The 20,397-nt window shown below is 38.7% G+C and overlaps 1 protein-coding gene across 18 annotated transcripts in view; it reads left to right on the forward strand.

Annotated features, from left to right (window-relative positions):
• PPIP5K1 (diphosphoinositol pentakisphosphate kinase 1) overlaps window positions 1–20,397 on the forward strand; it is a 508,717-nt gene that overhangs the window by 237,418 nt on the left and 250,902 nt on the right. For 15 of the 18 annotated variants that reach the window (XM_068275298.1, XM_068275301.1, XM_068275296.1 and 12 more), the window contains 2 exons: window positions 2,000–2,110; window positions 5,317–13,712. The exons of 1 other annotated variant lie outside the window; for it this stretch is intronic. In XM_068275298.1, coding sequence (XP_068131399.1) covers window positions 2,000–2,110; window positions 5,317–5,783 — 578 coding nt within the window. In that variant the 3' untranslated portion in view covers window positions 5,784–13,712. Of the gene's footprint in view, window positions 1–1,999; window positions 2,111–5,316; window positions 13,713–20,397 lie in introns of those variants that run through there. 2 more of the 18 variants (XR_011030280.1, XM_068275302.1) reach the window with 2 other exon arrangements.

Here is a 20,397-nt window from a genome sequence, read left to right on the forward strand (position 1 = left end):
AGTTGTTTTTTTTTATTAAAAAAAAAAAAGCTCGATAAAAAAATAATTTTTAGTAAAGTTCATTGTAGATTTTAGTCATGACATCTTTTTATAATCAAAAACTGGACAGCAATATTGGCGCCAAAAACATTATTAAACAAGAAGCAGCTGCAATCTTACAAGAGTGTTCTATCCGCAGGTAAGAGGATCAACAACTAGTACAAATACATCCAGCACTGTAACTATGGATCACCTAGTTACTTAGTTTGGTTGTAATAAGACATCCGTCCATCAATTTCAAACAGAAAAATTTGTAAAACACTGTCTTGCATTCTCACATATCCCAGTTGATGCAGAAAAGGTCAAAAAACCTTGGGCCTATTAGTCTTAAAAGGGGCAAAAGTTCCTACCCACCTCCAGATGGCAATCAGATAACATTCCTGGATGAACAAAGCTGGGAATTACCTACTAATTATTGCTGCAAATGTTTTTTAATGTAAGGAAAGCATCCAAGCCTCCTTTAAATCCAAATATAGAATTTGCCTTTGGTAAGATAATCCACATTTTACCCACTCTTACAATAAAGAACCCCTTTCTAAATAGAGGACAACAATTTTTTTCCTTCATTTTTCCTTCATACGCAGATTATTTCAGCTTGTCCTTTGTACAAGTCTAGAGACAAACACCCATCTTCCAAGCTTTTGTATTGCCCTCTGATGTATTTATACATGCTAATTAGATCACCTATAAGGCGTCTTGTTTTTTTTTTTTTTACATTTTTATTCATCTGTTAACTCAAATAAACATACCGTGAAAGATCTACTGCAAGCTAGAGCAGATCTGGAAGGAGGGCTTCTATAGAACTCTAAAAAATGTTATGTCTGGGCAATGCCATACATAATCATAATATAATATGTAATAGCATGTTCCTAAAACTGCATATTGATTCACCTTTCACAGATGGGCAGGGTAAAAAAAAAACCTTTTAAAAAGCCTGTCCCATGAAATATATTCTTGATGTATTACATGAAGTTTTGAAATTTTGTGTACTTCTGGGGACATTGAATTATGAGAATTAAGGATATCATCCTTCTGCAGATGGAGTATCCCCTGCAACCATTTATCTTTAACAGAAAATTGCTGTTGGTTTTAACATTTATGAAATGTTAGTAAAGGCTTGAGATGAGACCCCCTTGGAACCTACAATCTCAATATATGCCAATCAAGGAATATTCCTATTTAGTAAGGAAAGTGGTTTTTATTCATCTCTGCAAAGGGACTCTTTTAGCGACTGGACAGTGTACTGGTTAAGGGCTCTGCCTCTGACACAGGAGACCTGGGTTCGAATCTTGGCTCTGCCTGTTCAGTAAGCTAGCACCTATTTCAGTAGGACACCTTGGGCAAGACTCCCTAACGCTGCTACTGCCCATAGAGCTTGTCCTAGTGACTGCAGCTCTGGCGCCTTGAGTCTGCCAGGAGAAAAGCACAATATAAATGTTCTGTGTCTTGTCTGTGTTTTTTAGAGTAGTGGCAAGACAATATCAGAAGAAATTCACCCACTGATGCAACTAGCTTAAATATATTTATTATTACTGCCACATTAGGTTATTTAAATCAGACCTTTTATTTATCTGGAAATACACAAATTAATTATGAAATTAAATATATACTAAACCTTCTTGAAGATAAACCTTTCTTCACAAGCTTGGGTGTATTTGTACTAGCTGTTAAACTTCCAAACTAGAAGGTTCAGCCCTTATTTAAATCACGGCTGGTGAAACAGATTGAAATGAAGTCATAATAATGGATTATAAAACAATTGGTGTAGTAGTTACATCATTATTTGAATTGAGAAAAGGAAAAAAAAAACATACGTACATAAAGTTCAACAATTATAATTGTTAAATCCATTTTCATTTAAACTGAAGTTTTCCTTTATACTGCTCTGGCATTCTGCAAGTCAATATATGCAATGATTTAATGGCAAATTCTAAGTATTATTCCACACTTGTTGTATCAGCTGGATGTGACTCTCTGAACCGGCACACACATGGCGATGCTTATCTGCCTCATAGAATCCTCTCTTCTTCATCACTGCCACTGCGCCAGCGCTCAGAGCGGCCTCCCTGGTGTAAGTGCTTCGTCTCTTCCTTATATCTGAGTGGACAACCTAAGCATGAACGTTTCCTGTGTTTGTTTCAGTCTTTCTCATAATCCTTAATCAGTTTTGTGCTTAACTGTTTGTTCATACATGAAGTGTTAACTCTTTAGCCTCTCTTTAGCCAAGTCACCCATGCATGCTACACTTGACATTAGATTCTCTCCTATCGTATGCTTCATCATCCAACTTAATATTGCACTAGGATTATCTGTAAACATATATGGTATAGGTTTTACCCTGCATGTTCAGCAAAAAAATGTACACTCAAGCAATCTGAACTAACGATGCTGTGTAATCTTTCATGAAAAGAAGGTTATAGCAATGGCCCACCCAAGACTTTAGAACCTATTCTTACAAGTTATCTGCCACCCCTCTCCATGACTTGGCAACAAATGAGAACTGCACTTGCAGAGAGACAGATTGATTTCAGCAAGGTTTCCTGTTCAATATTTTATTTACATAACAAATGAGTGAATTGGATTGTAGAGTGTTAATACGTTTATGTATCAGATGAAATTATACAGTTGCATGCAAACTTTTGAATGTCCCTGGGCAAATGTTATATTTAATTTTCTAAGTACCTGAGAAAACGGTGTTTAGAGAACAACATATTTGCAGGTGCAAACACAGATTCTTTTTTTTTTTGTTTAAAACACAGGACAAAGTAAAACAAAAAAGTTTGGATACCATTCATCAAGTACTTTGACTTTATTTTGCATAGTTGCTGGCCCTAATTACCTCATTAGGTCTTTAGTAACTATTACGAGCGTTGAGAGAGCTTAATAAATACTGTAGCACTCCAGAATTTTGACTATCACTCAACAGCCATGGGACCCACCAAGCAACTGAGTGAGGATCTGAAGATTAAACAAATGAAAGCTTATAGAGTAGAGCAGTGTTTCTCAACATTTTTATAAGTGTGTACCCCTTTTAAAACCCTGTACTCATCGAGTACCCCCTAGCATAGTAAACATGATCACAAGTACCCCTTGACAAATATATATTTAATCGTAGTACATGATAATTGGTTCTAAACAATGTGCAAGCATTTATTATTGCTTTTAATTAGCTAAAAGACTAATTTGATGTTGTTTAAATAAGAATTATAATTTTCTAAATCTCTAAATTTGTTATTCTTGGTTAAGTATATCAAGCCCGAGTACCCCCTGGACCCATCAGAAGTACCCCCTGGGGTACGCGTACCGCATGTTGAGAACCTAGGGAGTAGAGTACAAGAGAGGAGGTCCGCACTTGTCAGTTGGAAGTAATCTTTTATTATGGACATATCCAAAGAACAACCATGGCAAGCATCATACAGCTGACATGTTTCGGCCTATATGTCCTTAATCATAGCTAACATGAGAATGGCAGCTTGAACACATAAATAGGGATGTCAGTAAAAAGCGCCCGCCCCCAGACCCACCCCGATGTGGGTGTGGTCACATTCTGGAAAAAGGTGCCCAAAACACTCTTTTTCCCACCAACACATACAATCCAGTGCATAATGCTGGAATGAACATTAAAATTGTATATATAGAAAAATATATATTTACAAGATAAAAACGAAGAACAGAGAACCAAAAATCTCCCAAAGGAGAAAGGAGCATCAAATGGAAAAAAAGGGCATACATCATAAGGGGAGATGGCCAAAATTGGTCTTTTACTGACATCCCTATTTATGTGTTCAAGCTGCCATTCTCATGTTAGCTATGATTAAGGGCATATAGTCCGAAACATGTCAGCTGTATGATGCTTGCCATGGTTGTTCTTTGGATATGTCCATAATAAAAGATTATTTCCAACTGACAAGTGCGGACCTCCTCTCTTGTACTGTATCCTCTGGTTCTGCTAACCAGGCCGAGCACTGCAGTGGAAGTGGTGGAGTTGAGCGGTGTTCACTTTGCTACTTATAGAGTAGAGTAACGCTATAAAGGGATTGTTTTAGCTCACAATTACTTCTTTTTCTACCATCATCTGGGGAAGTGAATTAAAGCGTAACTAGAAGTCAAGGCAATATCTGGAAGACCTAAGAGTCTTTCAGAGAGGCCAGAAAGGCAGAGGCAGTCATATGGACCTACAGGAATGTTTAGTTGATATAGAAATGGTGGTGTGATGTTGCACGATGCTTTGTTGTTTGCACAAACATGATGTGTGATTGGTTTTTTTAAGCAACCTTTACTGCAACTTCACAAAAATAGTCTGAGGTATGCCAAACCGCATTCAGATAAGCCGGAGGCCCATTTGAACATTTAAAGTTTCTTCTGTGGACTAAAATTGACCTAAATGGGCTAAACTAGCACAGCTTTACTAGGAGATAATGGAACAGTATGCATGGGAGAGAACACCTTGCCATCTGTCAACCTTTTTTTCTTGGTCTTCTTCGTCTTTATTTTTAGGGTATAAGTATGGTGCATGAAATGTACAGATGGAGGGGGAGACTACATTGCTAATATCCTAATTATTAGCAGATCCTGGAGGGGGTGCAAAGCATTGGCGGTACTGCTGAACAAAAGCGCAAATCAGACACCATAGTAAAATGTTGGCTAGATTACTACCAGCATCAGTGGTTATTGTGCCGCCTTAATAGATGTATATTATGCACGGTATATAAAGCACCACATTACATTGTGTTTGCATGTCTAACCACATGTAAAAAGAGCGACTGTGTTAAAGGGTAGGAATGGGGTGTTTGGTGTCAGCACTAAACAGTGCTTTGGTTTGTAGAGGTTCAGCATATGCAGGAAAAGTACAAAGCCAGATTTCAGAGGTTAAATGCTACAAGGAGATCACTGCATGAGGTAGACTGACTTCAAAAAACAAATATCAAGTTGCCATGAATGGATTAAAAAGCAAACCAGCAGTACCTAATTGTACAAACTTCAGTTTCAGTAGCTGAAAATGCTTAATTCCGCCCACAGCTCCTCTCTGTTAATCATGACAATTATTTCCCCAATCCATTCCAGAATATAAATTTTGCATGAGAAAGTTTCAGAACTCCCAGGATTTTAGGGAAGATGGGTAAATACAGCTGCAAGCGGTTTTACATACCTATTGCCCTATTCTGGTCAGTGTATATTAATGTCTAGATCTGTACAAGTGAAAACCTTTGTAACCTATAGCTTTTCTCAAATGTTTCTTAATGAATACTAACAGAGCTCTTGCCTTGCTATTTACAGACAGTAGTGGCCCTTCCAGTACTGTATCAAGTGCTGGTCCCTCGTCTCCAACAAATTTAGATCTGTCATCTCGTTTCAATTTTAATGAGAAGACATCACTAACTGAAGAGCAGAGAAGAAAGTTAAATCTAGATGAAAATCTTCAGCCACGGCAGGTACAAGGTGAGGATGCATCCAGCAGCCAGGAGGCATCCCAAGACTCGCCTCCAATAGAAGAACCAAGTCTGGATACTAATATTCTAGACCAGCAATCTCTGTGTGATCATGTAGACGCATCACAATTATATTTGGAAGAAGGTGGAAACTCTGGCATACATTCACTAGGCAGCCCTCAGTTGACAAGTCCACAATGTGGAAATGGAGAGACAACAAGCATGGGCCATGGCAACCAGATACTCCAACAGCCAGCACTGGATGAACAATTGCTAAAACAGCTATCTCTGCATGGTCAGGAAACTTCATTGTAAGCCACAAATGAAAAGTTAAGGCCAAGCATTTTCTGAATTGATCCTTTTAGTACTTTTTGAAATTTACCTGCCAGCATCACAACTGGTTTAACGCTCGAGTTTTTAAAGGTGTTGATTGACACTGATATGTTTAAACTGAAGGTTGAGTTTCAACAACCAAAGTTAAAAAAACAACATACACTGTACGGAAAAGCCTACTGAAAATTCTTATCAAACTTGTATCTTTACCTGCATAGAAATATCTCACATCACTGGCTCTACCCTACTTTCTAAATCCTGAGATGCTGATTGCCAAGATCGAAATGACTCAATATGAATAAAGTGCTTGAGTTTGATTTAGTATAGGGAATTGGAAACTATTGGTCAGTACATTTTGCAACCTCTGCACAGTACACCTTTGGCAATCATGACTCCTTCCTGCTGTTCTGAATTTTAACTTAGGACATTCATAGAATAACACATTGTTAAATATATTGTGGAACTTTGCCAGTCTAATGTTTCTGAAGGGAATGCTTTTTTTAATAGAGTTTCATCCAGTGAACAATTTTGAATTTTGCATCAAAAGGTTAGTACCAGCAACAGTTTGCCAAGATGTGAAGAAGATTATTTATACCAGACTAAACCAGGTAAAAGTTGAATTTATTTTTACTCCTGTCCCAACAATCAAATATGGAGAGTTGAAGCCAAGATGAGTTGCACATCTAAGTCAAGGTTCTTTGGAAAGCTTTGGAGACTATTGCAAATATCAAGTACAGACTTTTCTTCGTATTTTACTGATGTTTTTATTGCACCAACGGTTTTCTATACATACAAAGGTCGGTCTTGAATCAACTACCTTTGAAGAACTGAAAGTTAGGAGTAATATGCTTAATTATATTAATGGATCTAGTTGTACGGTTTTCACATTATTGAATGTCAGATACAGTCATTTATAATGCGGTAATGGTACTATGCACTATTAAGTACCTACAAGGTTAAGTACTGTAGTGTGTTATTTCCAGTGTTGCCAGACTTGTGGATGCCACTGTCATGTAGAGGTTTGTCACCACTATTCTGGAAGGCTCACCACTGCAGGTGACATTGGGTAATTGAATCCCGTGCCTGCCTCCTGTGCTGAAAACACACGTCTGTTTTAAAATGTGTATGATGTAAACACACAGCTTAAAAGGCAAGAGCTACAGAAAGATAAATTGTGAGGTCTAATCCTGTTCTTAGCAATGTTCACAAACATCTGAACTAAAGAGACTGCAATTCTGTTTGAAAGGAACCAGTGTCCTCAGTTAAGATGCACTCGACTTCATTTTGTCATCTTGTGTCTCCTCAGCTAATGTTTTGGTAATTTTGTGTCCTTGCAGCTGACATTTTATGACTGCATCCCCTCACAGCTCCACTGTTGGAACTAATTAAAGTAAGATAGATTACAGCCATTATGCTTACTTTCCCTGCTGACCTCTCACGTCATAGTCCAGATTTACCTTCTGGTTGCTAGGAGAGCCACACCAGCAAGAAAGCATTATGCTCTCTCCTAGAATGAAAAGATTCTCTTTATTTGCACTCCTTTGGTACGGATTGTGCTAGAAAACTGATTTTGTGTGTGGATAGACATATAACCGTAACCATGGGTGGATTCCATTTATCCTGCCTAACAGTCAGTGAAATATACTGCCTAGGTGGTGTCTCTCTCTTCTTTTTTGACAAATCTATATTAAGCAGAAAAGATCAGCTTTATTTTTTTTATAATATAATTAGACATCACAGGGTTCACTTTAGTCCTGTAGGATACTTGAAAATGCATGCTGCAGTGTGGATGGTATATGGTTCACTCACAGAACGAAATTGAATTATAGGTGCCAAAAGAAATTAGAAGTTTATAGGAAATGTTTTGTTTTATGATTTCTGCTGGTAATTTATAGTTAAGATTTAGAAGGATCTACAATAGGCATGAATGAGAACTGAACTAAGGAGGAACTCAAGTCAGGGATTACAATGGGGTAGAGGTGACGTTTGCATGTCGTGTTCTTTCATTGTCTTAGGAAAACCTGCCGCGTGCAGGAATTTGTAATAATCTGAAACGTCATTCTGAAACTGCGCTTGAAGTGAAGTCTTACTTTTCCTGTGGGTATCCACCTGTGCTGTGATTTGATTAAATTGTTTATATGATCTTTTGCACTGTTAACAGACTGAAAGTCTGTGACAAGACTACCTAACTTAATGGTCAGACTCCGTGCTACTGACAGATTCTTGCCTCTGCTTTCCATTCAGCATATATTGTCAGTTTAAATAGACCTGTACTCTGGCTCCTTACAGCAGGTTTGTTATTTGACAGTTTTAGGAGTGTCTTTTTAAGCAGCCCAGGCAGGAGGTAAGGTACCCTCTAGAGAATCCAATATCCTCTCCAGAGTCCAATACCATCTTACAGGTGAGAGACGAGACCAACAAATCCATAAATGGCCATCCGTAAGAGGTACATTTTTCTTTTTTATGCTAGTTTGAAAGTGGACTTTCATATTACTTTAAGTGCTTATTCCTGACAGCTGCCATTTAAAGTCACCCTCCAAGTATTTACAGGTCTTAGCAGCCTGGTCAGCCTTCTGACATATCATTGTATTTCTTATGAAGTGTGGAGTACAATCTTAGTTTAGAAACTTAAGTTTCCATGTGACTGAAAGAATTTTTGCAGTTAGTTTTTAATGTTTGTTGTGGTACTGCTACATTCGATCTAAACTGGGAGAAATTGAATGGCTTTGGAATCAGCAGATTGGCATTTCATGACTGTTGGGTCAAGAATCAGTCAGACATATTTGAAAATCTTTTCTGATCATGAAATACTGATCATATTTTCTGCCTGTCAAATTACCTCCTCCCCCCCCCCCCCCCCCCCATAAATGTTCAACAGGAACTTAGCTAAGAGTGAAGATTTATGGTATGTTGCAGCTGGCTGAGAGACTTTCTTGATTATGGTTGGATTGTTCTTACAACTACCTACATTTCTGAATGCCAACCAATTTTTATAGCAAGATACATTTTGGAGGGGAAGAAGCTGGTTGGCAGTCTGTGGCAAGCATCTGTAATATCTCACAGAAGACCTAGTGGTCAGGAATTGGATGATAATTCTGTCTCACGTGCACATTTCATGCATTAGAAGTTTGGCCAATCAATGTCTGTTGGCCGTACATTTGATTGAGCCAATTCCAAATTGCATACACGTTGCTTGCTACTCAGAAATTATTAGCATCTCATTGACCATATCTATTGCTGACTAGTTAGGCATTTCTCCTCATGCCTGACCTCCTTGTGCTACTTACTGTTTCATGTAGTGTATCTGTGGCCTCCACCCATCCCAAACCTCCATGTGACATGTTGCAACTAGGACCTTGGATCTTGTGTTTCAGCCAGTGCTAATTCCCTAGAGGTTTACTTTTGGTGACTCACACATAAATGCCACACATCTAGCTTTAGTGGATATGAACACTTACACCAGAGGCTGGTGCTCAAAGTGAGATCCACACCCTTGCACACTCCCCGTAAGCGCCAGCCTTTGTTATAAGTGTTTATTTTCATCAATACAGAGGGGCGAACAAGTGATACAGGGGAAATACCATCTAAATATCAGCGCAAAGTGTGTTGTTTGTCTAATTTAGTGGATATGAGCTTGGACTGGCCCAGAAGCCAAAGAAAAGCTGTGATGCCTGCACCAACATGCCAGATGAAACAGCTGCTAAAAAATGTAGAGTAGCACTGAACTAGTTAGCATTAGCTCTGTTGTTCTTATTTGTTTATTTATTCAGTTTTTAATTTTTTAGACTATTTCGTAGGGATTCAAAAACAAAAATATACGTTTCAAATAAGTGTCAGTTTTGACAGTGAACCAAATATGCTAATAACTGCCAGATTTACAAAAGGCTTTGGGAATTCACTAGGATTTATTCAATTGCACTGAGAGGAGTAACTTATGGTGGTGGAAGGTGAGGTGAATAACTTTTTGTTCACTATATTCATCTCACTGTAATCTACCGGTACCTTTTATTATTGGCGTTCTGATTAACTGTCGCAAACCTACAGAGTGGCACCAGATGACAGCTACCTACTACAGGGCATAATGTGTCGTATTTGATGATGGGGTCTCATTCACACCAGTGTGTGCTTTGAAATAACAGACTGAGCTAATTTGTGGCTCTGTGGCAATGCCTTGGGCACTTAAAGACATCATTCTGGAATGTTTTTATCAGTGTTTACGAAATCAGCATTAAAATTGCAGTATACTTTTTTTTTTTTATATTATGGCACACTCAGACCTTAAGCCATGTCTACATATACCTTGAGGGTACATTTGTTTAGTGTAATGCAGTGACCCTAATTCACCAAGCTAATTTCAGTGCTTTGGTGGGAATGTGACCTTAAAAAAGGGCTTCTGAATATGTTAAAACTGACTATATGCGCACAACAATAATTTTCCTGCCATGATCTGCACCATTAAATCAAGTAGTGATTGCGCTTTCCAGTGCAAATATTAAGTATGTTGTATGGATAACTGATTCTTTATAACATATAGAAAATTAAAATTAATGTGAAAAAAACACTTGACAATTTTGAATGTTCCACCAAACCAGAAGCCCGAGATTGAGTGATGTGGTTTAAAAGTATTATTACAAAGGATGTATAAAAGGAAGCTATTTTTTGAAATAATCTATTAAACATGTAACAAAATAAATCTATATTATATAAAAAGATATATATCTGTGTAGAAGGTGTCTAATTTAAGTATTTATCTAAATTGTTTGGACCTATACCACTGTGCTGAACACAGGACAGTTATGTCAGCTTTTAATCTCTCTTTGTATTTGGTATCAGCAAGTGTCTTATAGTCACATTCTTAATTGTGATTGAGATTTAATCACCTGCAGGATGCTCGTTTTTTGTACTTCATTGTAGCTTTTGTGGGATAGCGTGGAGAAATGTCTCAGCTTATATTGTAATATTGTTAATAAATGTTGTTTTAATAGTGTATACACACAATTTATGTGTTTTTATATGCAGCTTTCTACCATACATTTTCATTCTACAGATCCAGTTATTGGCAGGGCTCATAAATAACAGAAACAATGGGGAAATATACCACTATGATTAAACATTAACCAGTCACGCAGAATAATTAGCTTTTTATTTAGGACCAGGGCCCATATGCAATTCACCTTTTCTCCTGGGTGATATTTTCATACCTTATCAATAAAATGCCTGTAAACCACCTGCAAGCAAGAAAATACTCAAAATAATTTTGATAGTATTTCTTCACCTACTTTTAGGTACGATACTTTTTTAATTGTAAAATGCTTAAAAGTTATTTTAAATAGAATATGAAAATGATCTCCTAGGATATAACTCGGGAGAAAAAGTGAATTGCATATGGGCCCAGGTATTTGTCTGCACAACAACAGTCCTGCACCTGTTAACTATCTAGTTACTGTCTATTACATCAGTGGAAATGATTTTTGAGAGGTTTATAGGATTGACAGAAATGGACCCTTATTCAATTTACTCTGGCCTATATGCAATTCAGACCCATTTTCACCAAGGAGATAATGTTTCATCTTCTGTTTGAAATAACATTTTAGCACTCTGCAAATTAAAAAAAAAAGTAGGAAAAAAGCACTGTAAAATTCTCAGTAGTTTCTTGCCCACTGGTGGCATTTTATTAATAAGGTGTGAAAGTATCACCTTGGAGAAAAAGTAAAATGAAAAAAGGCCATGGGTCCCTATTCTTTCTACATTTAATGCCAGGTGATTATTTTCACACTATCAGCCTTTTGAGCCTCAAGTAAGCAAGAAAAATCTCAGGATTATTTTGAAAGCACTTAATTTGTTGCTACTTTTTCAATTGCAGAGTGCTCTGAAAAGTTTATTTTAAAAAGTAGATGAAAAATTATCTCTTAGGAGAAAAAAATGTATTGAATAAAGACCATAGTATCTTCAGAGATCGTTTTAACTGTTTTTTTCTAGTGCTTGCAAGTTTTGGAACCCAAACACAAAATGGCAAATTAAAGCCTTTCATCTGAATTCAAGTATGTTAACAGCGAACAGCTGAACTTGTCAAGAGACAGCTTAGCTTGAACCAATACATTTTATATGGCACAGAAAAATTGTATGTGCTGTAACAGTGATAAAGTACTTAGGGTTACTGTAAAATGATGCTATGCTTGAATTTATGTGTTAAGAAGCATATCAACATTGCATGGTTTTGAGCAATTCAGCCTTCTATAGATATGTGAATATATATTGCTTCTACAAGGAAGATATTCATTTTCATTTGGCATTTTTTTCCGCAAAATCATTATTTGATCTTAAATACCTGTTGTGCAAAGTCTTTCAGTGTGTTTTATAATTTAATAAATACTATATCTTTATTGGCCTAAACAAAATTATTCAAATGTGTATGGTATTGTCTAAATTAAGAATTATTTGCTGAAATATTTCCTTTTATTTAAATAGTTATAAACAAAAATAAGTGGGCTTATTTAGCAAAACAAAGTGCTGCAACCAGTTGCAGCATTCTACCAAAAGTGAAACCACACGTCTTAAGGCCTGTACCCACTACGTGATTTTTCTTACACCCGGCAATTTTTTTGAGCGACGGCCAATCATTTTGCGGTAGCAATGACCGTGACAGTGGTTCAGATCTTTAAGATCGCCGATGACTGCCCACAAAGCACCACGTTCACTTGAACTTTGTTTGCGCCCATCGTGTGCCGTCTCATATACCCTCCCGCGGAAAGATGGATCGATGAATGACCGTCATCATGGGACATCGCTGAGATCCATCCATCATTGTGGATCAGGGTTCACAGAACTCCACTAACTTATTCTTAAAAATCCCAAATATCACTGAATTGGCTTGAATTTTGTTGAGACAACTTTTCTCTTGTTTTTCTGAGAGTGGAGAGTTGTTATAGAGTGTTACTATTTTATTTTATGAAATATGTATCCCAATGTTTTTACTACAGTTTGGGACATGTAAACCAATGCAGAAGCTTTAGTTTAAAGCAGGCCATCATTATAATCCTAAGAACTAGTGCTGGTCACATAGCTGGTTTACAATGTTTGGTGTATGTGGTGTCAAGTGGGTTCTCTGAAGAATGCCATATCATTGATGAGGGCAGTAGTGACCTTCTTAAAGCAATGATGCTAAATCAACAAAATTAACAAATAATTGTTTTACTCCAAATGATTATTTTACTCCATCTGGCCGTTAGACCAAAGCCCTTGGAACATGGGTTTGTTACTTCAGCATAAGCATTAGGATCTAAATGGGCAATAGTGTACAAAGATATTTGAGGTATCAGGTGGAAATGGTAGCATATTAGCAGACAAGGCTTTGTTTCCATACTGAAAGTAGCTTTGCTGTATTTAACTTGTAGCTTTGACAGTGCAGTTTGTTGGCAGAGTCGTCTGTATGAAAAGGGCGCATATTTGAGTAGTCTTCATAGTGGATAGTATTATCCCATTCATGGGTAGAGACTAGAGCTATGAAAATGTCTTCTAATTTGCCAAATATAACAAGAGTACCCCTAAAGAGAGAAGTAATTTGCAGTGTATCAGGTACACATAGGGCTGAAGCTAACATGTCGGCAATGGCAGTCCCAACAATCCAGATTCAGAAAATGAAGGTAAAGAAGTCAGTAAAATAAGGTCACAACTGCAGTTCTAGAGGGTACGTTCCATCAGCAGTAATGTAATCAATGTATGTAATGTGCCTTTTCCTCACTGTCAAATTTAGCAAGTGAATAGCAAAATCCGCTAACAATAGGTGATGTAAGCACTTTCATTATGCTGTGCTTGGAAAGATGACACAGTGAAATAACCACACTTTGCCATAAGTTAGGGCAGCTCTGCACAGTCTATTTTTAAAAGATATCCTTAAAGTGAACCTAAAGGCACAGAAAAAAAATGAGATGAACTCACCTGGGGCTTCCCTCAGCCCCCTGCAGCCGATTGGTGCCCTCGCAGCTCCGCTCCGATGCGCCTGGACCCACCGGCGAACACTTCCGGTTTCGCCGTCACAGGCCGACAGGCATGGGAACGCGAGTGATTGTTTGCGTTCCCAGCCTATATATCGCCCCCTATGCTGCTATTGTGGCCAGGAGGCCGCAATAGCAGCATAGGGGGCGATATACAGGCTGGGAACGCGAACAATCACTCGCGTTCCCATGCTTGTCGGCCGGTGACGGCGAAACCGGAAGTGTTCGCCGGCGGGTGCAGAAGCATCGGAGCGGAGCTGCGAGGGCACCGATCGGCTGCAGGGGGCTGAGGGAAGCCCCAGGTGAGTTCATCTCATTTTTTTTCTGTGGCTTTAGGTTCACTTTAAACTGATTTTATTAATTTTTATTTATCAAAGTATGGAATGTAAACAAATATTAGAAGATGTCATGCTTAAACTGGCTGCAATGATTATATAGCAAGCTTATTTATCTATTAGAAAGAGTTTTCTGTACTGATCTTTGAAATTAGATACAAATGGTTGGCTGTGAAAGAGGGGAAAACTTCTCAATAACTTTGATAGCGTTAAATATTGTTTTATGCTGACAATCACCATTTTCTTACCTGGGTCTTATTTCCGCCAACAGTCAAATACTGAAACTTACAGGTGACTGTGCTGAAACTAGATCCACAAACCTGAAAGGGTGTCAGCACTCCACCCGTCTATGCATGTAAGGACTTTCCATGTTGGAAACAAACAATTTTTGCATATGGCCCTTAAATATCTCCTGCCAGAAAATGGCAAAAGGGTGCAGACCCTTCAGTCCTGTGTTAACACTATTGGGGAAAAACATCTGCGCTTGTGTTCCGATTCCTTCATCTAGAGATACAAATTGTAGGAGTACTTCTAGTATTAAAGGGAAACATTAATGTGAAAGTATGTAGCTAATGCTGATCTTTTGCGGAGTACTAGTTTCCTGGATGCCATGCTTTTCTTGTGCCCTACATGTATTAAGCAGCTGATCCTGGATAGGAATGCAGGTCCATTTTCAATATGCTGTGGTCCTTATCAGTGACTCATACAGGCCCAAAGCATGACAGCCAAGCAAACAGAGTTTTTAGCAGGTGTCTTTGCAGTTCTCAGCATTGATTCCTGTTGCATTGGAGTGGGCACAAATAAACTGCAAATATCAGAAAATCTGCCAACCTGAGATTACTCAGGATTCATTGCACTCTGTTTTTTGGATTTTTTTTTCATTTTTTTAATAACATTGCTGAGTGTTTTATGCTGTTTCTAATGTGGAGAACCATGTTACAGCCATATATGTTGATGCTCAGCTGTATTAAGAAGGCATAGGATTTTAAATGCATATGTGTGAACTGTTAAGGATTTCCGTCGTCTTTAAAAGATTGTGATCCATTGTTTGTGCACTGTTTTGTCCTGTCCTGCATCTGAAAATCTCATCACAAATGGTACAGTATTTCTTGCTAAAAGAAAACATTCTCTATTTTGTAAGCATAGTTGCATACAAAACTGCATATTTGTTGGCAGCATTACTGTGTAAAAGCAATAAAGTTGTGTTAAAAAAAAAATCTGGAGTTGTACATGTATATTTTAATGACTTTAGGTTTATGCAAATATATCTGTGCCCAGTATTAGAGTTATTTTCTTTTCATCTACAGAATCTGAAAGTTCTCACTTCCATGTAAAAGTCATGCAAACCCAATAATGCATCCCTTGAAGACTGTAGATGGTATACAGTGGTGTGAAAAACTATTTGCCCCCTTCCTGATGTCTTATTCTTTTGCATGTTTGTCACACTTAAATGTTTCTGCTCATTAAAAACCGTTAACTATTAGTCAAAGATAACATATTTGAACACAAAATGCAGTTTTAAATGATGGTTTTTATTATTTAGTGAGAAAAAAAACTAAAAACCTACATGGCCTTGTGTGAAAAAGAAATTGCCCCCTGAACCTAATAACTGGTTGGGCCACCCTTAGCAGCAATAACTGCAATCAAGCATTTGCGATAACTTGCAACAAGTCTTTTACAGCGCTCTGGAGGAATTTTGGCCCACTCATCTTTGCAGAATTGTTGTAATTCAGCTTTATTTGAGGGTTTTCTAGCATGAACCACCTTTTTAAGGTCATGCCACAACATCTCAATGGGATTCAGGTCAGGACTTTGACTAGGCCACTCCAAAGTCTTCATTTTGTATTTCTTCAGCCATTCAGAGGTGGATTTGCTGGTGTGTTTTGGGTCATTGTCCTGCTGCAGCACCCAAGATCGCTTCAGCTTGAGTTGATGAACAGATGGCTGGACATTCTCCTTCAGGATTTTTTGGTAGACAGTAGAATTCATGGTTCCATCTCTCACAGCAAGCCTTCCAGGTCCTGAAGCAGCAAAACAACCCCAGACCATCACACTACCACCACCATATTTTACTGTTGGTATGATGTTCTTTTGCTGAAATGCTGTGGTACTTCTACGCCAGATGTAATGGGACACGCACCTTCCAAAAAGTTCAACTTTTGTCTCGTCGGTCCACAAGGTATTTTCCCAAAAGTCTTGGCAATCATTGAGATGTTTTTTAGCAAAATTGAGACGAGTCTTAATGTTCTTTTTGCTTAAAAGTGGTTTGCGCCTTGGATATCTGCCATGCAGGCCGTTTTTGCCCAGTCTCTTTCTTATGGTGGAGTCATGAACACTGAGCTTAATTGAGGCAAGTGAGGCCTGCAGTTCTTTAGATGTTGTCATGGGGTCTTTTGTGGCCTCTCGGATGAGTTTTCTCCGCGTTCTTGGGGTAATTTTGGTCGGCCGGCCACTCCTGGGAAGGTTCTTCACTGTTCCATGTTTTTGCCATTTGTGGATAATGGCTCTCACTGTGGTCCGCTGGAGTCCCAAAGCTTTAGAAATGGCTTTATAACCTTTACCAGACTGATAGATCTCAATTACAGTACTTTTGTTCTCATTTGTTCCTGAATTTCTTTGGATCTTGGCATGATGTCTAGCTTTTGATGTGCTTTTGGTCTACTTCTCTGTGTCAGATACCTCCTATTTAAGTGATTTCTTGATTGAAACAGGTGTGGCTGTAATCAGGCCTGGGGATGACTACAGAAATTGAACTCAGGTGTGATAAACCACAGTTAAGTTATTTTTTAAAAAGGGGGGCAATCACTTTTGCACACAGTGCCATGTAGATTTGGAGTTTTTTTTTCTCACTAAATAATAAAAACCATCATTTAAAACTGCATTTTGTGTTGAATTATGTTATCTTTGACTAATAGTTAATGGTTTTTGATGAGCAGAAACATTTAAGTGTGACAAACATGCAAAAGAATAAGAAATCAGGAAGGGGGCAAATAGTTTTTCACACCACTGTATGTCCCGCAGTTTACAAAGCTTTGTATTAAAACCTGTAGAATAGCACATCTACACCAGACAGCGGTTTCTTGCCTTTTTGGCCTAAACCAGACAGCTGTTTCATGCCTTTTTGGTCAACACCAGACAGCAGTTTCATGCCTTTTTGGTCTTTATTAGCGGAAGGTGTAATTTACAATGTATAGTGATTGCGAATGGTGTTCGTTTTTGTAAACTTCCAACCCTCTCCCGTGCAAACCCTGTCTGTTGAGTGCCCTCCAGCTTCCCAAAACAGGAGAATGGTGTACATGTGCATAATGAGTCTGAGGAGGGACACGTAGCTGCAGTTAGTTTACTTTTGTACAGCAATCAAGGTAAGATGTACAAGCCTGCAGTAGACAAGATGAAACATTTCTTATGGGCATGATCTCATATTTTCATGGTCAGTGTCCACATCTGTGCATGGTCTGCCCTCTCTGCTATAGAGTGGACATCCTGGCCACAATTGGGATGATCTCTGGAAGTCATATGACTAAAACAGGAATGTGTAAGATGCTTCTCTTGATCTGAACATCATAAGGTACCAATTTGTTTATCTGTCTGAGCCTATCTCCACCTCTGTTTCACTTAGCAGACCGGCAATAAGGGTTTTTAGTGTTTTAGCAAGCATACTTTGACTTGACAATGGGCTTGATTGACTACTTGGATTGTTAGGGCATTACATTTCCTGTGCAGGATAATTTCAAAATAACACTTCTGAGCTTTAAGGACTATTTTACAAGGGAGCTCATAAACATTTTTAATATAAGTACAATCAGTAGTTCTGAGGGTGGGGATGTTTTACTCAACTGAGAGAGCTATGTCAATTGAAAGGAAAGCTACATACTGACAATTATGGAAAAATAAGTGACTGGCAATGTTTTCTAACTCGCTCATTTGATTACCTCCTCCCTGATTATTGTGATTAATATTAATGATATAGTGCCAACATATCTTCTATGGCACAACAGAATACAAGGTATAAAAATACTATACAACATAAACAAGACAGCTAACAGCACAAGGCAAAGGTGGATTACAGCTTATGCAGTGTACAAATAAATAACATTTTACATAATGGTGGAAGATATGCACACACTCTACACAGCTCTGTGGGAGGATTACATTTGTTGGTGGTGTTTGCAGAGCTCTGAAACATTTACTAATCAGACTTTACTAATCAATATTATTGTGCCTTCTATGTTCCATCTACTGATTGCATTCCTCAGTTCAGCCATCAAAGGTTCCAAACTGCCTTGGTCAATGGTAAAGATATCAGTAGAGCGATAAATGCTGCAACTACCAAGATGTACATTCTGGCCCCCTCAGATGTTTACAGTGTAAAACGCTTACCAGGAATATACTGGTAAACACACATATCCTAGTGCCGGTCTGCAAAAAATTATGTTACCATTTCAGTGTTTTTGTTTTTTTTTCACTATTCAAGTTTATTAAAAATAATACAAAAAATTAGACAGGAACATAGCAGAACATATCAATACAATAGAAACCTGATATAACAAGCCAGGTATTCGAGAAAAATGAGCACAGACAGATAAGCAGTAAAGAACGTCCAACAACAATTCAAATTCTGAAAAGTACATTTCCTTAATTGTTGCAACAAAATAATATTCTTACTGTAAATTTTTAGACATTATCTATGCATTATATCTTGGACCATAACGGGATGCTACCACCGTTGTACTGGAATAAGAGAAAGAAATTAAGAAAAGAGGAGAAGTGAGGAAAAATTAAGAAATGTGGATCTCACGTGCTCATAATACTTTTGTATTGATCAGAGTATTGGACTTCTACCCACACTGACCAGTTCATAATAAACAGTTCCATTCAATCTTGATTGAGAAGTATCGGCTTGTCCATAGCGCTATGGCATCAACTTTCCTCAACCAAGCTTTGATAGTAGATGGTAGTGTTGATTTCTAGTGCAGGAGGATCAATGCTCTAGCTAGCTGCATTGGTCAAATGGATTTTGAGTGACTTTTTATAAGATTTTACTGATTCTAGAATATTATGCAGTAAAAGAGTACTGGGCGAGAAGAGCACCTTTGAGCAAGAAAATGTTTTTTATAACCTGATGCAATTTTTTCCAGTATGGTTCAATCAGTGAGCAGTGCCAAAAGATGTGTAGGATGCTGCCGTCACTGGATCCACATCTCCAACAAGCATCAGGTATCGAGGGAAAAAATTTATGTAGTAATGTGGGGGTTCTGTACCACCTAGAAACAACCTATATCCCATGTCCTGAGTATTACCATCCCTTTTAGTGTTTTTTAATGTGCAAATGCAGTATCCACCATTTGACTTTTGGAAAATGTTTGGTTTAATAGATCAAGCTGCCTAAACTCTTTGTTATTAGTGTACTGACAGCAACATTGATTATGTATAGTGTAGACCAGTGTTTCTCAACACATGGTTCGCGTACCCCAGGGGGTACGCGAGACCACAGCCGGGGGTATGCAGCGCGATCAGCTGTGCAGGCTCAGTGTCCCCTAGTGTCAGCCTGCCAGCCGCGCTCTGCATGTATGCTCCACACAACATGTACCCTTTCCCTTCCTCCCTCCTCCTCCAGACTCGACTCACACTCAAACATCCCCCGGGTCCTGCCTCTCTGTCCCGCCTCCCTCCTCCCAGAGCTCCAATCAAAGATCGCCCACCACCTCTCTCCCGCCAATGAAAAGAGAGGCAGTCGGGCCAGCCAGCTACGTCACGCACACACCACGAGGAGGAGAGAGTTGAAGCAGCAAAGGCAACGGCCGTGCACTGTTAGCCAGCATTACAGTGAGTCTCGCTGCCTGTCACACACCCGGCCAGCATGGAGAGTAGGTAGCTCTCTGTATCCCTGTACTGCCTTGCTTGTATCACTGCTATGCAATCAGCCTTCTACCTCTGCTGCTCACAGCTGCAGTTCCGTTCATCTTGTCAGTCCGTTTATCTTGCAGCCTCTGCAGTGTCACTGATATCAGCTCCCTCGTGGCTGGCAGGAGTGCTAAGTGCGACACTTCAGCTGGATACATCCTCTGTGTGCTGGGATGGCATTAGCATTCCTGAGAAACATTCCTGAGAAACTCGGATGGGAGCAGGAAAGCCTTTCTACATGCAGTGCATGGGGGTTATTCACATTATCTGCCAAGACAAGGAATGAAGGAGGGAGAGCCAGTGTCAGGAACCAGCCCGCGGCACGCCTGCGTATACGGTTCCCGACTGCGGGTTTGACCAGAC

The sequence above is a fragment of the Hyperolius riggenbachi genome, chromosome 3, assembly GCF_040937935.1.
Source record: "Hyperolius riggenbachi isolate aHypRig1 chromosome 3, aHypRig1.pri, whole genome shotgun sequence".
Lineage (NCBI taxonomy): Eukaryota > Metazoa > Chordata > Amphibia > Anura > Hyperoliidae > Hyperolius > Hyperolius riggenbachi.